Genomic DNA, 22,525 nt, shown 5'->3' with positions numbered 1-22,525 from the left:
CCCTGTGACCCAGAAAGGAGAAGCAAGTAAATGAAGAAGGATAGATGGATGTCCCAACAATCATTTATAAGCCTGAAACTCCCAATCTTTATTTAGAAGTGAAGGAGCATTCCAGATGAGAGGTGAAACATTTTCAAGAAACAAGGCAGGATGTCCCATTGCCTTCTAGTCAATTCTTAGGATTCAGTCTTCTGACACTATCTGACACCTTGTGAGCTCATTTCCATCTTTGCTGTTGGCCTTTCGAGCCATTTAGAGACAAAAATCATTACTAAGAAGAAAAAAAAACATGAGAAAAATTAAAAGAATCAATCTCACAATGAAGCATTTAATGAAAATTTTAACATTTGTTTATTAAATAAATTAAGTTACATCATAACTTCAAAGGTAAAACTGAAATTGTAGACAAAACATGATTTACTGATAGAAAGCATGTCAGTGGACAAAATCAAAGCCTGCCAAGGCGTTCTCCTGCCAGCATAAATGTAGAGAAGAGGAATGAAATTGGAGAAGCATGAAAGTGGAGACATGAGTGAAGATTGCACTAAAGACAGGGGTGTGTGGTAAAGTACCCAAGTCACGTCCTAATCTGAGACCATCTTGGTACAGCTGATTCAGCTTTGCTGTATGTGTCCATGTGGCAGCAGATGTCACCCCCCCACCACCACTTACTCCTCATCACTGTGTCCCCTCCTTCTCGCTCCGGCTTTCTCCTCACCTCCACCTCTGCAGTAGCTCTCTCATGCTCATTTTATTTTCCTGTGCCGGCTGGGGAGACACTCACTTTCTGCGTTTCTGCCTGGCTGCTGGCTGAGCTCCAGCATCCCTCCGTGCCTCTTCTGTTTCCTTCTCCCTCCCCTACCCCCCCTGCAGCTTATGTCTCCCCCTCTGAGGTTTGTCGGCCAGCCTGCTTCCCTGGCTGTTGAAGCTGCTGCTGCTGCTGCTGCTGCTGGAGCAGTGGAGCTGCTTGACGCTGCACCGCTACGCTGCCGGGTACTGCTCTGCCTCGCTTCTCCTTTCTGTCTTTGCCATCACACTCTGCTTCATTGACTAATCTGTTTTCTCAAGCAGCAGCAGAGGACAAGACAAGAGCCAGCCAAAGACACGGAGTCTCCTCATTCAGCCTCTGCATTGTCCCGTTTGTCTTTTTCTTTCCTGAGCTGCTGGAGAACAGAGCAGAGAACAATCGTATAGAGAGGAGCTTCTTTTTTTTTCTCTCTTTTGCACTTCTTGCCTCTGCTCATTCTTGGGACAGAGTGCAGGGGAGGAGAGAAGAGGGAGGGACGAGAACAGGACTTCAGACTCTGCCTACAGCTGCACAGCTCAGTGTCCCACCTTGTTCCAGAAGCACATAAGTCAAACACACAAGCTGTCATTGGCTGACTGGAAAACAGTTTGACAAGTAGGCACACTGTGTGCACACAGAGGAACAGACAGAACCACAGACAGACAGGTAGACAGGGGGTGTCGGTGTCATGGCGTCAGTGGATAGTGCCGGTTCGAGTGTCTCTGGGCGGCTGAGATCAGGAGATCTGCTCCATGCTGGTCTGGCAGTTGCGCTGCTGCTCGGTGAGTTAGACTTCTCTCTGTACCTTTTAGGTGACATGTTGTTTCTACGTTATACCAGAACACTGTGTCTCTGTTCATGCGTGAAACATGTCAACTCACTGTATGAATATGGTCATCCCTGTAATGTCTATCAAAATAACTTGTTTGTCCTTCATATGTTTTTTTGTTGCTTGCTTCATGTCTGTGTGAATGGGAGGTTTGATGTTGTTACAGCAAATCTGGAGCTTTCTTTACCAAAGTCTCATCGCCTTAGCTTCGGCAATCACTCCTAAGCTTTCTGTAATCGTCCAATGACTGAGGTATATGGTGCTGTCACAAGTGATGTTTGCTTGTTTCACTTTGGAGGACATCTGGGTCAAAAACAAACAACTTTTGACTGATCTAATTTTAGACATTATGGACACTGGCTGCTTGATTAGATAGCTGGCTAATTAAACTATTTTTAATACATTTAGATAAAAAGAGAGCTTTAATAAAGCCCTGATAACATCCTCTCACGAGATCGTGGTTGCTCTTTTGACAAAAACACTCAGTACTACAGGAAACAGACTTGGTCTCTGTTAGTTTGTTCTTCACATTTTTCTGCATGCTGCAAAAAGATTACTTCATACATACATTAACTTTTATTATAATTTGACTTCAATGATGCAGGGGTGATCTGTTTTTTTTTTTTCTTCATTTCCTCCATGGTTTTGTTGTAGTGCCCACTAGTGCCCCATATCTAGAAAATTCTTCAACTTTCAAAATAACTCAGATTTTTAGGTGTTTGGAAAGTTGAACATTGCAGGGCTTCATAAGACAAATAAAGACAAGTGTTTGAGAAATGCAAAGAAAAAAAATACAGCAACTTGCATTTTTTTAATTAAAAAACACAAGCCTGATGTATTACAGAGATGCTGTCAGCACATTTTAAAACTGAGTTAAGGAGAATTTATAGATTATAAATAATAAAATGAGGAAGATGGAAAAAAAAAATAATAAGAAGAAAAAAAAACCAAGAAGAATGATGACATCTAGAAGTAGACTTTTTTTAAGGTTGTTCATATTTGCTGTTAAAAATCTGTTTTAGGTGATATAACAGTTCTGAAACCTTTGTTTACACTTGGAAGTAAATTATGTACTCTAAAATGTGTATTACATATATATCTGATCACAAAAAATTTTAGGCTTCTTTTTAGTACACATATTTATTTTTTTTCCAATTCCCTTAACTCCCGTTTTGCAATACCAGTACCTCTTCATGGTAATATAAAGGATGTTTAAAAAAATAAAAAAAAGAGACAAAAATTTCTTTCATTGAATCGGATTTACTGATATGACAAATATCCATGGTTTCATGGATGGTTTTCATCTGACATTTGAGATGGGTAAATTGTTAAATAGTACTGAAACAAAAATACTTTTGTGTTTTAAAGATATGTTTTTTTTGTTTGTTTGCTTTTTACTGTGAATTATGAATAAGTAAAATACATCCAACATGCATATTCTGTTGAACTGTTACTATGACGTCTACAATACGTCTTGTGCTGTTTATAAATGGTAGCAGACTTGTTCATCCTGTAAAGTAAAAACATGGAACTTCTTACATGTAAGAAATATTATGAGGGGTTTTAGGTTAAGGCAAACCACCTTTCTTTCCTCAACATAAACAAGGAATATAGAGCTTCTGTTGGGGGGGGTCTGAGGTGAACCCAGAGCGCAGACTCATCTTGAAAAATTAAACTAATTTATTAACGTAAAATATAACAAAACAAAAGGCTGGCGTGGCAGCAAAGAACAACAAACACAAAATACAAAATACAAAAAGGCAAGGCAAGGCAAACGCAAGGCATGGAAGAACAAATTTGGCAACAGGAACAGAATGACCCAGTGGAGAGTGGAGAGACAGACCGGTTTTAAAGTCTGAGGAAGAGATGAAGATTGTTTGCAGCTGTGGACATGACAAGGAGCAGGTGAGGTGGGCATGGCAGGTGTGACCAGAAAATTACTGGGGAGGTGAATAGTGACAAGACAAACAAAAACCCACAAGCCAAAACCCAAAAACCCCAAACAAAGAACCAAAAACACCTACATTTATGACAGCTTCAAATAATAAAGGTTTTTATTGCCGGAACTTAACAAAACAGAACTTAAACTTTACTAAGGAGTTCAGCTGACAAATCTTGGGATCTTTTCAAACATCAGTTATCATGATAAATTGTGCAACACACTTGAAGCAAAAAAAAGCATACAGCCACAAATGCTAAAAATGTGGAACAATAAGAAACAAGGCTAACAGTAAAGAGACGGCTGAGTTATGTCACAGCGGTTATCAGTAATAATTCTTCAGAAGTCTACATGTAAATGTGATAATCATGATACATGTTGTTAGCTTTTTGTTTAGCTATCATCTTACTTTCATTTAGTGTGTTGATCTCAAGTGTAAACATGAACCTGCATTTTTCAACATCAGCAGCTCCAATGACTGAGTTACTGATGCAATGCTCTGCTCTGCTGTCACTCATTCACCTTGGAAAGCAAATCTCACGTACATGAATCATACCTGTAACCCTTTCAGTTATACATGAGTTTTCTTCATTCCCCCCACCCCCACATACACCTTTCCAATCTCCTGTTTTGTTTTGTGTTTTTCCTGATGGAGGTAATAGTGTCCTCTGTCAGTTCTCTATGGGTTCACTTCGAAATACATTAACCCTTCAGTATCTGGCCTACTTATTAAAAAAAGGCAAAAAATAGAAATCACCTTGACAATCATCCAAGAGCATAGACACATATGCACACTTCCAGTTGCTTTTGCTACCACCAGTGATTCAGATATTGACGTTTCCCAACTGGGACAAGGAGATACTTGATAGTGGAGCTAAAAATATCAAACATTCCACCCTATTACTCATTTACACGCATCCACAAGTGTGAATATCAGTGTTCCCTGCGTAGATACAAGCAAAGGCTGTTATGGACCAGTATGTGAATCTGAAGGTGAAAAAAATAAAATGTTGCAAAAACAAGAGAAGAGTGCAGCTAAGTACAGGGGCATGGAGAGAAAGATGATAGTGGTGCACAGAGATTTATAGCATGGAGGTATCAAATCTATTTCTAGATTTAAGAGAGGACACTCTTCACAGATATGTAAACAATCAAGCTTCCACTTGATGACGAGCATGTACTGTGTAAGCCATTTAAAGGGAAGATTTTCACCAGTGTTCTCACAAGTTTTCACCCCACAAAATTTGTTTTTGTGAAGCAAGCAGACTTCAAAAAGGATTTACAAGCAATGTGCACATATTTACAAACTTACATCCATTTATTCATCCATCCATTTTCTTTACGCACTTTTTTCTTTACGGGTCGCAGGGGAGCTGGTGCCTATCTCCAATGGTTATTGTATGAGGGGTGGGGTACACCCTGAACAGGTTGCAAGTCCATCACAGAGACAAACAAGACAGTCAACCATTCACCTCTTACTCATGTCTAGTGACAATATTGGAGTAAGCAATTATTCTAACATGCATGTTATGGTCTGTGGGAGGAAACCGGAGTACCCGCAGAAAACCCACAAATGCATGGGGAGAACATGCAAAGTTCACACAGAAAGGCTGGGAGGCAAACCTGCAATCTCCATGCTATGAGACAACAAGGCTAAGCACTATTCTGACATGCCGCCCAGACTTACATTTGGTTCGTCATTATGAACATCATCCCTGCTCCAACAGACTGTGAATCACCTTCAGGTCATATGGTTTCAAAATAATAAGCTTGGCTTTTGGGCTATCACCATCATGGCTTTGCATAGCCCTCAAGAAGAACCATAATAAAAAGTAATCAATGATAAAACTTGAAAATAGAAGCTAGCAAGTGACGATAATTATATTTTATGTGTATTGTTTTCTAAAGTGATGTATCAAATATGAAATTATATTTTAACAGTTGCTTAGAGATACTAAAATTTTGTTATTGATAATTTGAAAATCTGAAATTTTTTGCTTTGAAGAGCAAACTTTAGTAAGATTAAAGTAAAATAACTGTTTAAAATAGACTAAAAACAACTGAATATACCAGATAAATAGGATGTTTAATTGGTCAATATAGAATAACTGACCATGATGGAAGACTGGAAGACAGTGGCCAATCAGGTAACTTGACTGTGGTAATGTGTAAAGTGGTACAATGAGAAAATACATTGTTAAATAAACAATAATTAACTGACATGATTGCTCATAATTTGTGGTATTTCTAGGAAATGTATTGGAATAGTTGATTACTTGTTTAGTTTGCTTAAGTTTATTCTTTTTTACATTTAGCATTGGTGTACTTTCTAACAACCAACAATGTAATTGCAGTAATCACTATCAACTGTAGGATGAAAGTTCAAAATGAGCATTAAAATGCAGTCCATGTCATCTTGTTATAGAAGAATTTTTAACACCAATATGTAATAGTAAACACTGATTTTACTAAACACAACAAACTATAAACAGTGTGCTGTGTGAATATGATCATTTCAAACACATAAGTTGATATAAAGCTTTCACAGACAGACAGACACAGACAGACAGCAACATGTACTCTAACCATGTCCAAGTGCAATGTGATCCTGAGCAGATCAGCGCCGTCGAGAGCATTTATGAATTTATAAATAGACCCAGAGTGTGGGAGAGACATCAGAGAAACAATCTAAGAATTACACCAGCTGTTGTTGCAAAACCAACATAACATACCCAGCAAGATCTAAATGCCAAAAGAAAAAGAAAAGTGACAAGCAGTTTCTTTTGTAAATGAAAGAGTTTTTACCCCAGATTATACCTAATAATTTGCAATCTAAACAGTTTTATCTTTTTGGGTAGTACAGAAGCTCAACATTTCCCACATGCTACTGCTGAGCTTGGCACGTCTCAACATTCCAACATTGTCTATAACTTTCATATGGTTTTGCACCTCTGTACTAGGAAGCAACGTAGTCCTCCTCTCTTCACAGTGGGCATCTACACATTGGTTTCCTTGAGGATGTGTCTCTGGGTGCTAACTAACCACATCTGTAAATCTGGGACTGCACCATGAAGACCCCTCAAATAATAAATGTGTCTTCCAACTGCTGCAAGGTTTTGATGGAGGATTTCACCAGAGAAGTTACTGTCACTTCATTTTTTTTCTGCAGGAGAGCCCACAGTGGAGGAAATGAAATGATCATTGCACCTCACTGTTGCAAATTTTAGATGCAGCCCTTTATCGACAAGTGGTAAACATTGTGCTTGTCTGGGACAGAGAGGCTCGTTTGAACTGCCCTAAAAAGCATGAAAGGACATTATAGTGTCAGTAACTCCATAATTAGAAATGTGAGCCACTTTATTAAAGTTACACTCTCCTTTCCTGGCAATGGTATTCTGAAAAAGCTCCAGGATTTACTGCCGTCTTTCCCACCTTCCATTAACATGAATATAATCCACTGTGAAACATATACGGGATTTCAAGAAAGTGATCTGTTAAAATCTGATTTCTTATGGACTGAGTACTCAGTCTGGCTAAAGAATGCTGACACCCTCTCTATAAGCCACCTCTGGAGTGTGTTGTTTTGGTTTTGCAAATGTGCTTTCTTTTTTTCTTGGTTTTACTTTTTTTGGGCTATGTATTATCATAATCGAAAATGTCCCCCTTGTTTTTAACCTTATTCCTTTTTTTTCTCTTCTTCTTCAATTATCAGGTGTATGGTGTGTAGGTGGACTGGAGGTGTCGACGGGTAAAGTTTCTTCCATTGAAGCAATGAATGGCTCCACAGTTTTGCTGCCCTGCACATACTCCTCTTGTATTGGCATCCAAAACCTCTACTTCAACTGGAAGTATAATGACAATGGGACTCATTTGAAGGTATGAAAAGCTAATGCTCAGCTAAACTTCTGCTCAGAAATTTTCATGAAGATTTTAAGTGTATTTACTACCATGAGTCTTTCTTTTAAGTCTGACCAATTTGACCCTGCCACTAAAAACATTAGCCACAGTCTGATTCTGCCACCACCATGCTTCACTTGAGTATTGTGGTCTCTGGTATATTTGGCATATTTTCCTGATGGTAAAGACATATTGTCCATCCTTCCAAGAAAAGCCTCTTTGTTGGGTGTATGACTTTATACAGTTTTATGGATAAACAGTTGAATTACTTCGCTGGAGCTTTACATACCCTTCTGGATTACAGAATTTGTTGTTGTCCATGAAATTTGATGGTATTTTCCTTTCTTGATAAGCTTATTGTGGTGCTGCAGTAAATATTACACATAAACAAACACAAGTTTTAGACATCTTTAAAACATTTGTTTTCCTTTTATGTTGTGACAAATTTTAACTTTGCCTAAGTTGATAACTTAAAATTTAACCCCACTTGCAACAAAAACAAGAAAAATGTAGATGCTCTCTATTTAAGGCATTTTGCATCTGAGTACACAGAAGAAAAAAAAATACAGTCTATGTTGCTTATTTAAATAGATGCCTGTGTGTGCAGTTATGTGAAGCAGAGATTCCTACGGAGAAGGTGGAGCCGAAAGTCCGTGTTTACCATGATCGTGTTGAGTTCGTTGGCTCCTCAAAGACCAACAACATCTCTATCCTGTTGTGGAATATAACCTTTGATGATCAGGGAGAGTACATCTGTTTCGCCCGAAACCCAAAAGAGAAGAACCGCAACCACAGTGCCACCTTCAACATTACAGTGGTCGACCAAAGTATGTGACCAATGTCCTGACTTGCATAAACCTGGAACAACATTCAGCTTTATATAATTCAGCCCAACAAGACTATTGCTGTTTTTTGTCACTCTTGTTAATGCTGTACTATTACTTTGGATATCCTCAAGTTTACGCTCTGCCTCTCTCTTTTCAGTGAGGGAGGTTGACAATACATTGACTATCATTATAGTCTCAGCCCTGGGTGGAGTCATTGGCTTAGTTATCATCATTATGGTGATTAAGGCCTTGGTTGTTCATTTTCTAAGAAAGGACACCGAAAAGAAGTGAGTATATAACTGACCAGTAATAGAGCCTTGGGGATTAATCTTCATACCTGAAAGATTGTAGCTTTTTCATCAAAAACATCATTGTCTGTATTTGTCAGCTGTAGTAGTCTGCTGCACTGATGTTTACAAATGTGAATGACATATTGTTTTTTTTTTTTTTTTTGCAATGATGATTACAAAATTATATTGACATTGGGCAGAACAAACAGCAGCTCTATGCCAATAACACTAAAATATGTCATAATGAAAGTAATAATATTTCTGAAGCTGTTTTTATTAGTTTTTTTATTTATTTATTTACCAGCTGTATTGTCTTTCGCATTTTGTTAAAACACCCTCACTTTAGCCTTTGACTTTTTCTCTGTTCCATAGTGACTCATTTATGGCTTATTTAGTGTCAGCCCAGCCAAGGTTTAGAAATTATTATTAAAATTATACTTTTTTATCTGCATATAATCTAGTTTAAAATAGTTTTTTTCAGTAATATAAAATGCTTGGATTTAGATTAGATTAAGATCAGAAAAATGTATTACATTTTTAAATTAAATCTTAAACACATACAGAAAAGGCAATTGAAGTAAATGAAATTCATCTTCTTGTGATTGTGGCTTAGTGCCTGCAGTTCTAATCTATCCTCAGAAGTAAATGCACAGTATGTACCGTTGTTGCGGTGCACCTTGTTGCACAAAGAATAGAACAAAAATAAACGTTATTGCTCGATAACTTGAACAATGAGTTGTTTTTCACAAAAATCAAATTGATAAAAGTTTTCCTGCCACCACTTTTTATTTTCCTGCAGACCAGAGGCGCTATATATTGTGAAATAAAAATGACTGAGACAAAACATCAAAGAACTTAAAAAAAAAATGAAACTACATTTTATAATGACAACATTTTTGAAACTATTTGCTTTTTTCAATAGTTTCTCAACTTTGTTTTGAGCAAATTTATTAGGGAATGTTGGGCACAATGCAGGCATTTCTGATTTTTTTCAAGATCACATCCTGTAACACGGAAGGTCTTCAATACCATCTAAATGTGACTCTTAGAGATTGGTGAAATGTCTGGATAATTGGCAGAAATATTTTTAGAACGATTAAGTCCTTGTGTGACTGCTTTGTGTTTACAAAGGAAAGTCTCAATCAATCTTTTGCTTCTCCCTTATCTCAACCTTTCCTTTCTCCGTCCTCTGCAGTAAAGAGTGCCTGGTGAGCTCCTCAGGGAATGACAACACAGAAAATGGACTTTCAGGAGCCAAAGCTGACAACAAAGGGACACCAAAGGCTTAAGTGAAATGCAAAGTATGTCTGTATGTTTGTATATACATTAGACAAATGGGCGTGCTCAGAGAAGGAGTTCACCAGACTGTTTTTATTTTAGTAGACTCTCAGTAACACAACTTGAAGTGTCTACTTTAAACCATGCTTGAGATTTGAGAAGTGTGAAAAGGGCATGGATCACTCTCTTACCAACACGAAAGCCCAAACGTCAGTTCGAAAATTCTCCTCTGCACCTCTACTTTCTTGAGATTTTATTTCACTTTTCCCTTAGCGTTTTTAAATACAGGATAGTTCTAAATAACCTATATTTTAAATGAGCGCACTTTGTTAGTGTTATAACAATTATTTTACCTCAGATTAGATGTTTCAGGGTATGTTATTGTTTTCAACAAGTTTCAAATTTTGCCTCCCACTGTTTGAGTTTAGTCTCAGAGGTTTACTACACATTTGGTTCTAACCTGAAGTCAAACAAACAAACTGCAGACACACTTTGACAGCAAAATAAATTGCCACATTCTTTAAACTGCCTAGATGAACAGCACAAACGTCCTAAAATGCACGTCTAAAACAGACACGAATCCATTTATGAATCTAATCTAGACAACAATTATGGTTGGTTCATGAATTAATTTGCCAATCAAAAACTTACGGAAACAAAAATACACACACATTTTGTAAATTGTTTTGATAATGAGGGCTAGATACTTCATGACTGAGGGTTTTAACAACAGCTTACCAAGCTCTACGTTTTTTTAATGTTTTGAATTTCTGCTTTCATGGTTTCTGCAAACATTCAACAATATTTGTTTATTAATCGTTTTAGGATATTGTGACAGAACTTAATGCTGATGGCTGGGCTTTCCCTGGGTGACAGGAGGATCCAATTCTGCACAGATTTTCTTATTTTGCTTTAGATAAACACAGGTGCCTGTTCTGCTTCTGCTCCCTCTGCTGATGGGAGGATAAAAAAAACACAGAAATAAATAATACTATTAATGATAATAATAATGATACCCTAATCCTCATCAAAGACAATCCCCAAACCACCCAGCTCCCTGTAGAAAGGAATGAACTTAATCATGCTGCTTCAGACTATTAACCAATGCATTTTTAGCATGTGCACATTTTCTATAACTTCATATGAGTACATGTTTCACTGCAATACAGGAACATTGCGTTATGTGTTGGAATTCTCCCATTTAATCCTCCAAAGCAGCTTGAAGTGCTTTAAACTCTTGTACATGCACCTTCTATCATTGCAACAAATAAATTCCTTCTACCCAGGTCAGGGTGTTCAAATGGGAACCTTTACCGTTTTGACTCGCAGGTATCAGTGAGATAGTATAACTCAGAGAGAATTTAACACAAATCCAAAATGCATGAATATGTCAGAATTTCCCAGATTTAGTCATGCAATTGAATACACCTTACAGAGGAGTTAGTGTTTTTCTTTGTTTGTTTGTTTTACCTTTGTGGCAGCAGCAATTCTATGGTTTTAACGCAAAAACAAATTCAAATGATCAAACCTGTTTCATCTGCAAAAACTTGACTTCCAGATGGCTAGCTAATAATCTTAATAACATATCTTAAAAACACAACATACTAGGGATGTCCTGATCAAGATTTTGTTTAGATGTCAAATTAATGGTTTTGGATGCAGCTCTATTACTACTGCCAAGAGAAATACCTGAACTGTTAATGTAGCAAGTAGCTACTGAACAGTCCTTGTTTTGTATTTTAAAATGTTGCAAAAGTACATCATCTGGCAGCCATATTGCATCGAGGCTGATGTAAAACCATAGACAGTAGGTAAACTACAGAGACTGGGAGCGGAGTGTGGCAACTAATTCAATATCATTCACTGAAAAATGTCTTCATGAGTTCTTGCGATTGACTCGGGACATTCCTCAAAAAAAATAAAAAATAAGCATATACGCCACATGCCAAACAAGTTAAATAATGCAACTTCAGCAGACAGATCACTGGAAAAGAATGTAAAGACTTTCAGGTTAAACATGTAAAATATTAAATTGAGTTTTTATTTCATTGCAAAATTTATATTCATAACCATAGATTTATGTTACTTTTTTGTATTACAAAACTAGACAATAGTTTCAGTGGGTCTAAACAGATATTCTTTTTTTTTATTTTATGTGGTTCAAAATTATACTGATGAAAATAGCTGGTTGACATTCTTTAGATGCTAAGAAAAGTAGTTTCTAAGTTTCTTTATTGCCTTCTTTCACATAAAATATGCTAGGCTATAATAATACATAATAATAGATATTTCTTTCTACTTGGCTGCGACTTTTAAAGCAATGCTCAGTTATTTTCCTACAGTCCTCCTCAAAGGATACACGGAAATAAACCTGAGTTCAGAAAGATGAGTGTGAGCAGCATAGTTGTGTAACCTTCGATTTTTAGTTTTATAGGTTTTCTTTACTTTCTTAAATTACTGAGCCTGCCAATGAAGTGATATTTGATCATTTCTTTCATGTGACATGTATAATATAACTTTCTTGGAACAATGCAGTAAGAATGCATTTACCAAAGTATGCTGGATTCTCAGTCATCCAGGACGTGGTAATCCTAACACGTTGAATCAAAAGCAGCTGGACTACTTTGTTATTCTTAAAGGCGTTTTGCTTCTCATCCGAGGAGATTTCTCAGTTAAGCTCTTCAGTTTTGTTGAACTGAGAAAGCTTGTCAGATGAGAAGAGAAATAACATCAAGAAATAAAGACACAAACCTCCAGTGATTCGACATGATAGCATTAGCCATGTATTTAATATGCTTTATGTTAAATGTGTTTTTTTATGTAGTTGTAGTTTCATTACTTCAAAAGTATTGCAGCTTAAATTAGGAATTGAAGGAATCATGATAAAGTACAGTTAATGCTTCCAAAGTCCTAGTGAGTTTACCCCTTCTGTCTTTCCAATTTTCTGTATTAATCTTAATCACTGAAATTGACTGGATTTTCATTTGTGGTTCCTAAAACTCACCCATTGTTAGAACAGTAGAAAACCGTTCTGTTAAGAAGTGAAACATCTTCAGGAACCAAAAAAAAAAGAAGTCCAATGGCCTTCTGTTCAGATGCTTAGACCCTATCATCTTTTCCTAACCCCACGATGTTTCCTGTTGAGGTCTAGGAAAAGCTTATTGGGAAAATTGCCGTAGCCCAAATTTAGCTTAGTCCACTTCAGAACAAACAATAAGTGTTAACTATAATCAAAACCTTTTAGCACAAAAGATTTTACGACGTGTGCGTTAACTTTCTAAATATTACTTAAGTCTAAGCATTAAAACTTTGAACAGGTTTTATTGCTTATTAGTTGTTGTTGCATGCAAATTGAAAGAGTAAGACAAAAATACCGACTTACATATACTCAAAAATACATGTTGGAGCATGGCTGAAGCAACATTTAGAACTTCCTTCTCAACCGTAAAGTCAACGCACTCCCCATTTCATTGTGTGGCACGAGTTAACAAGCAAGAACTTAGTGTTGAAAGGCTCGCATGAAACTGGAGCCCCCATTCGTTGTGGTTTACGGCACAAGGTCCCTTCTTTCAAACAGGCAGAGGTGATCTGCCAGACTTGCATTCGTAACTCCGTGTTTAGTCAAGGACATAAATACTCCGAGTCACTTTGATTCCACAGGGAACTATGCTGGCATCTAAAGGTCAAACTGACTTTGTGGAAAGTCACAGGACTGATCTCGTGGAGAAACTTGAGTCACAAAACCCAAACATTTTTACATGTTGTCACTCATTTTTGACTATGTGACTGAAAATAGATTCTTAAATAGTAAAATTTTAAATATATATATTTTTTTCTTTTTTCATTGTTCTCTATGTTCGCCTGCTGCTCTCTTACGTAGGAATGTGCATTGCCCCTCTTGCTTTCAGTGGAAGCAATAAGGCAGACATCAAATTATGCAATAACTGTTAAAAGGCACTTTATTGATGTGCCTGTCCAAGGCATGTCTCATTGTATTGATGTATGTATCTACGCCACACTAATGTCTCTCCAACATTAGGACCGTCTATTTACATCAAACCGGTTTGCATCGGCTAGAACAAATTGCGTTTCCATTTACATTTAGCATAGGATTCCCTGTGCAGAAGTTTATCTAGAGTTTCAAACACTTTAAAGTCACACACTGACTGACCGTCTGATTGTTTCAGGAACTTGTATGGGCATGAATTTGGATTTGTTACGGTTTGACTGAATGGAAACGACAGCTGCCGCAATAATGGCTTCAAAAGAGGCTGATTGAAATCTGATTGCGGTTTTAGCATCTACCAAACACTGCGCAAGACAACTGATGTCCTTTGCTTTTAATCCCTCAAATTTATTGCAATTTTCTTGGTTTAATTCACCAGTGAGCCGCGGTGAATATTTTTGCCGCCCCAAAATAGGTCCACCAACTTTGTGGAACGCCATTTTGACTGTGAAGCAGATCCTGTTTGGCAGAGCGAGATGATAGGTTCTGAAAAGACTTTTGGTTGTTTTTAAGGTCTTAAGGAGACAGATGTGTTCACTTGAAAACCATCTGGATCAATGTGTCTCAGACCGGCAATCAGCTTTCATTCAGTGCACAGATACAATGCGAATGCTTCAAAAACGGGAGATGATAAAGAGTAAAATGAGAAACGAGATGGTTTGAAACGTTGCTTGCTGGGTAATTTAAAGTGCACACTATAGTCCAAGTGGAATTTTATTGCTGGGTATAAATGGAATCGGAAATCCTTAGTTCCATAGAACTGGGATAGGGATTAGATTGTGATTTCTACTAAGAGTACTGTAATAGCCACTAACAATGCAACAACTGTGCAGTGTATTGTATATAGTAATTCGTTGTCTGTGTTATGCTCTAAAAAATGTGAATGTTATGGATGTAGGGATGTTCCACACACGCACATACACACACACAAACACAAACGCACACTTGCACACTTGTTAAACCCTTCATTTACAGATTAATCGGTGAAGAAGGTGCAATTCTACATCTTATGTCTTCCTGTAGGTAAAAGCAATATTGTGGACTTGATCTGTTTGTTACCGTACTTCTCTCACACGTACATCAACCTAATAGTACCTTACACAGGCAATGCAAATGCCTTAGCTAATTTAACACAGATATTATGGGTTTATTTTCTTTAATGTGCCCATTGGTGTTTTCTTTTTTTGTTTTCTTTTTTTAACTCTAATTTGATCTTTTTGCTTCCTGAAACGAGGCCCATTAACCCGAACAGGAAATTATAACACATCTCTTGTTACATTGTTCAATTGAAATGACAAAATAATACGAGAGACATATCTGTCCATCAAAATCTGACCATCAAACCAAGACCAGTGGGTAGGATGACAGTGTAGAATGGTGATCTGATTTAGAGATGGTGAGATAAAATAATGCTTCATGACTTTACGCCATTTAAACTAGTTAACGCCACTACTTTCTTATGTGACCAAAAGCAATGTCAGGATCTCCTTTTTCAAAACATGTTGTTGTTGTTGTTGTTGTTTCCATCCTTGATTATCTGATCTGAATACTCACCTCCTCTGAGAAGCATCTCTCCTGAAGCTCACATGACTCTTGAGGTCAGCTGCTTGAAGCGACTGCTGCAGTACAGAAAGCTGTGGACTGGAAGCTGCAGTGGTGTAAAACAGCACAGAAGCTACAAGATGATTGCCACCTAGTGGTAAATAAACATGCAACACATTAGATAATCTCCCCTGCACTGCAAGGCAATGAAATACGTAAGTTGCATATAATGATTTGTATAATTAGGACTGCAGAATTTAAAAAAAAACATCACTGATATTGTAAGATAAATAAGTTTAATTAATTAGCAATGTGATGAAATCATTAGCATTTTCCACAGTGATTATACTTAGTGATGCATTTATTGCAGTTGCTTCATGTAGCGCAACTAGATTCATGTTTAACTTATATCTCTGTGCCAAACTAAAGAGATATGAACATGTATAAAGAAAATGTGTTTACAGAAAATATTTGGGGGGAAATACATGTATCAATTTATTTAAAAAAAGAAAAAAAAGGCAGATTGCTGACATTTGTCAGCCACAGTGAGCATTTTTAAACATCGTGTAAATTTTGAGCTTTAATGTAACATTGTTCACTATAAAAACAAAGTGTTTCATTTCCTGATTGACAACTCCGATTCTCAACAATAGTTAGCATCGTTCTTACTGCCAGAGCGGCTGAAACTCACACTGCCAGTCCAAGAGTCTCATGTCTGCTGTTCTTACATCACCGTTACTATATGACCCATAACTCACAAAGTACTTTCCTACAGGCCGTTGTAATACTCTTAACCGCTATAGTAATGCCATTTAAATACAAAATTGTATGCGGTATTACTTTATACACCTTTGGTATGTGCAGCAGGTGAATGTCACACTGCCAGTCCAAAAGTTTAACATCGACTCTCTGCCTCCCACATTCCACACCACAGCTGCGATGATTAGGTACTTAACCAATTGGTCAAGAAAACAAGAAACTGCCAAATATTTTAATACCTGTTTAATAATCTAAGTAATTGCTCAAGTAAAATGTTTTTAAAATGTTTCCACTTTGGAGGGTTCTGCTATTTTCTTCCCCCCCCCCCCCCGATATTTCGCTACATTCAAGGAACAAGACATTTAGTAACACGATTTTCTGTTTAGAGAAATTGTAATGAGCATTTTTTTGTGACTGATTTTTGGACATTTTATAGACTGAACACTTTTTTTAATTAGGAAAACTGGCAGTTGATCAAAAGGGGTGATAACATTTAGTTGCAGCTCAATTTCATATAGATCAAAAGACCAAACCATAAAAAAAAAAAAAATTAAAAATCTTACAAGGAGTGCTAATTAACATGAAGATGAAATGATATGATGATGTGCTCTTGATTTGGCAGAAACAGGTTTCCTTTGCTATCATTCTGACAGGTAAATATTGTAATTATTGGTAGTGATGACCACACTACGATTCATGTTGAGACTTGTCTTTCGATGTGACATTACATGCCAAACAAACTGCCTTCAGCAACTCTTGACTGAATATCTAAGATCAAGACAAGCTAGCTGGAGGTTGGAATATTAAACACAGGCCCACACTGACCTCTCCATATTTTCTGACAGCAGTATCTTGATTTTCTTTTTCTTTTTTTACACATCAACAGGCTGTAAAGCATCCTTCTGTCTTAATAAAGACTACGAATTTATATCTCAACATGTTATTGCAAGCAATTTAGGACCATAAACCTTGTGCAAATGATAGAACCCAAGAGTAGTAATCCCCGGTAGTTTGCTGAAATCACTATAGTCAACTTAAACACACAAGCAAAGCGAATCTGCAGCCCTGTTTTCCTGGGTCGACTTTCCTGTGAATGTTCAGCTGTTTGTCTGTCTTTGTAACTATGTTTGCCTCATGCTCCCTTCATGACTATGCACCTCAAACTTTTGACCTTGAAAAATACATACTGGAAATAAAAAATAAAACTGCTGGAGAAACTTCCCAGACCCATTTGGAGTCTCATTGTGTTTTTTTGTGCTTGGAGAGTTACCATGAACCAGACTGTTATAAAGTGATGACTGAGAAATAAATCTGTCTGAGATATGGGATTGTTCTTCTCACTGTGTGTATTTCTTTGTGATATGATGCATTCTTACATAAATCAGAGATGCATGGATTTTTGTTGCTGAATCCAATTGCAGCTAATACCAGTAATTTTTGCTTTAATTGTAAATTCAATTTGGTTTAACCCTAGAAAGGTTTGCGCTGCTTTTCCTCTGCTAAGCTGATAAGGTACTAACTACTGAAAGGTTTCTCCGAGTCTAATTCTCTATTTAGGGATTAGATGCGTTCACGTAATTGATAATGACATTATATTGAAAAATGAACTACTGAGACACACAGAAACAGTAACTGATAATTATATTGAAGTGCATGAATCCATACATGTCACATTGATTCATACTTGGACAAAACCACAAATCTATGAAACCACAAGCAGGAGAAACGCTTCACTGGTCTGTGGAGAAACCACAAAATAAGCATGCTCTGCATACTGGGTTCAGAGTATTGATTTTTCTTTGTCAAGCATGTAACTTTTTTCAAATAAACTTTTCAATACTGATAAACATGCTTTTTTTTTGTTAAATCTTAAATTTATTGGTTGCTACTTTTTCTTAGATTATACCTGCCACTTAGAGTAAAATAAAATATATTCACTGACTTATGTCTGTGATATTGAGAGTAATTGGGCCACAATAGTAATAATAATAATAATAATAATAATAATAAGAAGAAGAAGAAGAAGAAGAAGAAGAGAAAGAATTACTGACATATTTCACTTACCTTAATGTATAAAATAACCAGGTCAGAAGATGTTCTCTAAGTAACGAAATAAGTAGACGTAAGCATGCAAGTGTCGTTTAAACAATTTAAAGACTAAATTGCTGTTCAGATTTGTTTTTCTCATGCTCAATACTGCCATCTTGTGGAGATTGTTAGGAAGTATTCTGAACCATTTTGATTTCCGTTTCTTCAATACGATTTAGCAGCATTTCTCTATGCACAAAAATTACGTGTTTTCTTTAGTATTTTTATGTTCTACATGAAGTATTTTATCTTAGTATTCGTATTTTATGTTTTAGTCACATAAAAACACACAGGGTCTGTGTCACAGGTATAACCTATTACTGGTAACGATTAGCGAATATAGCCGTGTTATTCGGTTTTATCCAGTTAAACATGACGTGTAAAAAAAAAAAAAAAAAAAAGTTCCGTAAAATTAAATTGAAGAAAAAAAATTATTACAAAAAGGAAACACATAAATAGATGTTCCCGCCCGGTTTCGAACCGGGGACCTTTCGCGTGTTAGGCGAACGTGATAACCACTACACTACGGGAACCAGCTGGACGACATCGTCAAAAATACCGTATTGATCCCGACAGATTTTTCTGTCATTCTTACGTGATTTTACAATTTGCCTCACAGTATATCTTCTGGAAACAAACCGTGATACTGTTAAAATACTAGAAAGCAAACGCGTAGCCAGTTTGTGTTCACCTCAAATTATTTTTATCATTTTTGTAATTTTAAGTTAGGTACGTTGCTTGTCGTACTGTTTTGTTTTTTTTTTTCGTTTTAGTTCCTGGTCTGTTTGTTCCTAATCCTGTTCTAATCATAATGCACTGTGTTTGGACGCCTGTTCTTTAAAACTTAAATAAAAATTAAGTATTAAAGTCTGAGTTTTGATCCGGATCCATCTGCCTCCCACTGGCCTACATTACGGTTGTTGAACAACCTTTAACCACTGAACATGGTGCCAATAATCTAAAAGAACAACAAGATAAAAGAAGAAGAAATAGCAAATGCTTTTCTGTTAATTTGCTAAAATAAAAGATGGGATTAAAAGACATTATACTTGAAAATACACACCCTTTTCATGGTTTAGCCATAGATTATTCAAGTTTTAATAGTTCAGATAAAATTGAAAAAAAAAACAGCCAAATATTGAACATTAGACAGCTAAAGCAGATAAAAAGAACTTTGGCATTGGTTTTAGGACTTTTTTTGTTTGCTTTTAAGAAGTTGACCTCAGACATAAAGTCAGAATATCCAAAAGGGATAAAGATATATTACAACAGATTTATACAAAAAAAAAAAATAGTCTTATTTCTTTTTCCCCCAGATTCCCATGAATTACGTTATCAGCTGTCAGGAGTCAGTTAAGGACGCTTTTGGTGTCCTAAGCATCCCATCCATCTGCTTGTTCCTTTAATTGCCTTGCAACCGGGAAGTTGACATGATCTGATTGTCTGCTGTTACTGGAAATGCAAATAAATAAACCTGATCGACTGTCGTATTGATTACGCGTCAAATGTCTTCGTTGACGGTGACTGCGGGCAACAGAGACATCAGGGGGGTGGCGAGGGGTCAGGAACCTCCCATCAACTAATTTTCAGAGATAAATATGTCAAAAGGCAGCACCAGCCCTATCAATAGTACTTCTACAAATTGTCTCAGGGGTGGGTCGTAATCTGTTTTCCAAGCTGGTTGTTAAAATGGATTTTATTTCAAGTGCTTCAAAGAGAGCCAAGCCATCGATCTGTCACTTTAATATATCGATTCATATCAAGCTTTAAATTAGTTTTTCTTTTTTTTTTTTTAACTGCAGAATATATTTCATAGAATTATATTTTAGGACTTCTTGAAGCATGAGCACTGCACCACCTGCCTTCTGCCACTGATTTCCAAAAAGCTGAAACACTACTGAATAATGTCCACTAGAGGGGGCTATAGCATAAGGAATTCTAGTTAACATGTTCAGCCATCTTTTTACACAGGCCTTAAATTGAAGAACTGACATCAAGGAATAAGGCTTCTTTTTGAAGTTTTGGTGCTGCATATATTTAAAAATATTTTTTTTAATTTATTTTTATTAAAATAAATGTAGTTTAAATAAAATTTGACTCAAATGGAAGAAAATGATGCCATTCTAAGACAGTCAAAATCAGTTCTGATTAAAATATTTTGTGTTAAACCATAACAATGACATGTCTGATTGAACTATGTCGCTCATGATAAATATATATATATGTGTGTATGTGTGTGTGCATAAAATAGTCCATGGTTTTATGAACTATAAGTCAAAGCCAATGAAAAGGTGAAGCATTAAATACTTTATCAAATTTTTTCAGAACACCTGGAGTAACACAAGATGGCGTAGATGATTTTTCTTTGACTTTAGCTTTCCTTGTGCTTGCATCCCCCCCTGACCCAGATCCAGTTCCAGACTCTCTTCCTCACATTCATCTATATTAGAAAACCCCCCCCCCCCAAAAAAAAAACAAACAAACAAACAAACATGTAAATATCCCTTTTTTTCCACGTTTGAAAACATTTTAAAATGTGACATTTGTGAAAAACATGTGGAAACACGTGTTTTTGCACATTTTCCTGTGTGAGTTTGAAACATTTTCATATAATCACATGTGGTCACAGTTTTCCACTTAGATGCCTTCTGAAGAACAAAATAAAAAATCATGTGGCTTTTCTGTAAGGAATCAGTTGGAAACATTTTATGTTATATCTGAGATTAATCTGTTCTCCGACCTGTTAGTTTTGATGTCTTTTTTGTTCAAACTTTACAATAAAGGAAACAAAGCCTTTTTTATAGATTATTGATTTGTTCAGTTTAAATGTTCCTCATTATGTGAATTTGTTCTGTCAAAGAAAATGATTTTTGACAAAAGGCATTATTATGTAAAAAATGCTGAATCCTGTCAGAAATAAATTCATGTGTGTTGCTGGACCTTTTTTTGTTGCTTGGCCATTTTTCTCTGCCTTGAAATGATTTTTTCATTTTAACTGAAAAATATTTTCAAATATTTTCAGCTCTTTGGCCAGTAAAAATAAAGAAAGCTCTTTGGTGGAGTTTAGTTTAGAGGCATTAGATTCTCATTGGAGGGCCCTTTAAACCCATTCAAGAAATTAAAAAAAAAACAAAAACTATTGGTACCTGATTGAATATTGAATTTGTAAAAACAAATAAACCAATAATATATCATTATTTGTAATTCCTTATCATTTTTAATGAATAATCATTAAAAAATTAGGGGCCTACAGTTATGGGCTATGCTATATTTTATTATTATTATTATTATTATTATTATTATTATTATTATTATTATTATTATTATTATTATTATTATTATTCATCTCCAAACAAAAGATGACTGGTATTTTCCCCCCTGACTCTGCTTCCAGGAGCAGCTTTGGTTGGACAAAGCGGTGATAAATATCCCTGTTGATCACTTGATTGATTACCTTACTCAAAGGTCACGCGGGCTCTGGTAATTTCCTTGCGCCCGAGGCTCCTTTTTCACTTTTAGTCTGAGTCCACAGATCTCTCTGTACGAATCATGTTATTTTAACTCCTTCAGCGCTCAAACAGGATACAGTAAAAACAGTTAAATCGGCTTAAAAATAGAATAATTTATTGTGGCTTGAAGTGCGAAGGTTTATGTGTCTATTTAGGTATTTATTTTAGCATATGCGTGCCAAAGTGGGGGTCTATGACGATCCAATTAATTCCTAATAATCACGCAGCCGGGGCAGTGGGGATCTGCGCTCCGCTCCGCGCCGCCAGCGGCTTCGGGGCGTCCTAATAAAATGTGAAAATAAAAAAAAGGGCTTCAGAAGAGAAGAAGAAGAAGGAGAAAAGAGCAGAGTGAGTTTTTGCGGTGAATGAAAACTGTTTCCATTTAGTCTAAATGAGCGCTCTGCCCGATGCCCCCACCTCCCCTCCCTCCCTTCCCTCCCTTCCTTACAGTGTGCGTAAATTTGGATTTGTGCGTTCGCCCGGCGCGCCACCTTCTTCTCCTCCAGGCTTGGCGCGCGGCTGCCGGCGCAGCCCACTTAATGGCATCATTTATACCATTACAGCTGAGGTAGAAGTGAGGGGGCACAGCCACAGCAGAGTATCACGTTCAAACTTCTCAAGAGGTGTTGTCTACAATTAACGATTCGGGGATCCCCACACACCCCACACCCCCTCTCTCCCCCGCTCAGAGTTTTGAGCGTCTGAACTTGTTGACAATTAGAGAGGATTAGTTTGTGAACAGCGGCAAAACACTTTTTTTTTTTTTTTTTTTTT

General features: G+C 36.6%; 1 protein-coding gene and 1 non-coding gene across 2 annotated transcripts; one reads left to right on the top strand and one right to left on the bottom strand.

Annotated features, from left to right (window-relative positions):
* The first annotated feature begins 782 nt into the window (after positions 1 to 782).
* On the top strand, positions 783 to 17,384 carry LOC108240485 (sodium channel subunit beta-4). Its single transcript, XM_017423990.3, has 5 exons — positions 783 to 1,569; positions 7,268 to 7,431; positions 8,060 to 8,279; positions 8,437 to 8,566; positions 9,765 to 17,384. Exons 1-5 carry the CDS (start codon positions 1,476 to 1,478, stop codon positions 9,856 to 9,858), a joined length of 702 nt encoding a protein of 233 aa, XP_017279479.1. The 5' UTR covers positions 783 to 1,475; the 3' UTR covers positions 9,859 to 17,384.
* Positions 17,385 to 18,702: 1,318 nt separating this feature from the next.
* trnav-aac lies at positions 18,703 to 18,775 on the bottom strand. Its single transcript has one exon. It is a non-coding gene; the product is annotated as a tRNA-Val (tRNA).
* Positions 18,776 to 22,525: the final 3,750 nt, after the last annotated feature.

Source organism: Kryptolebias marmoratus, linkage group LG2 (assembly GCF_001649575.2).
Source record: "Kryptolebias marmoratus isolate JLee-2015 linkage group LG2, ASM164957v2, whole genome shotgun sequence".
NCBI classification, from domain to species: Eukaryota; Metazoa; Chordata; class Actinopteri; order Cyprinodontiformes; family Rivulidae; genus Kryptolebias; species Kryptolebias marmoratus.
This window is presented reverse-complemented; position numbering and strand designations above follow the sequence as displayed.

What these genes read in the sequence shown, in the direction of transcription:
- LOC108240485 (XM_017423990.3), top strand. Translation starts at nt 1,476, where the DNA reads ATGGCGTCAGTGGATAGTGCCGGTTCGAGTGTCTCTGGGCGGCTGAGA. An exon ending in ACAATGGGACTCATTTGAAG is followed by an intron (nt 7,432 to 8,059) that starts GTATGAAAAGCT and finishes CTGTGTGTGCAG; the next exon opens with TTATGTGAAGCAGAGATTCC. An exon ending in AGAAAGGACACCGAAAAGAA is followed by an intron (nt 8,567 to 9,764) that starts GTGAGTATATAA and finishes CGTCCTCTGCAG; the next exon opens with TAAAGAGTGCCTGGTGAGCT.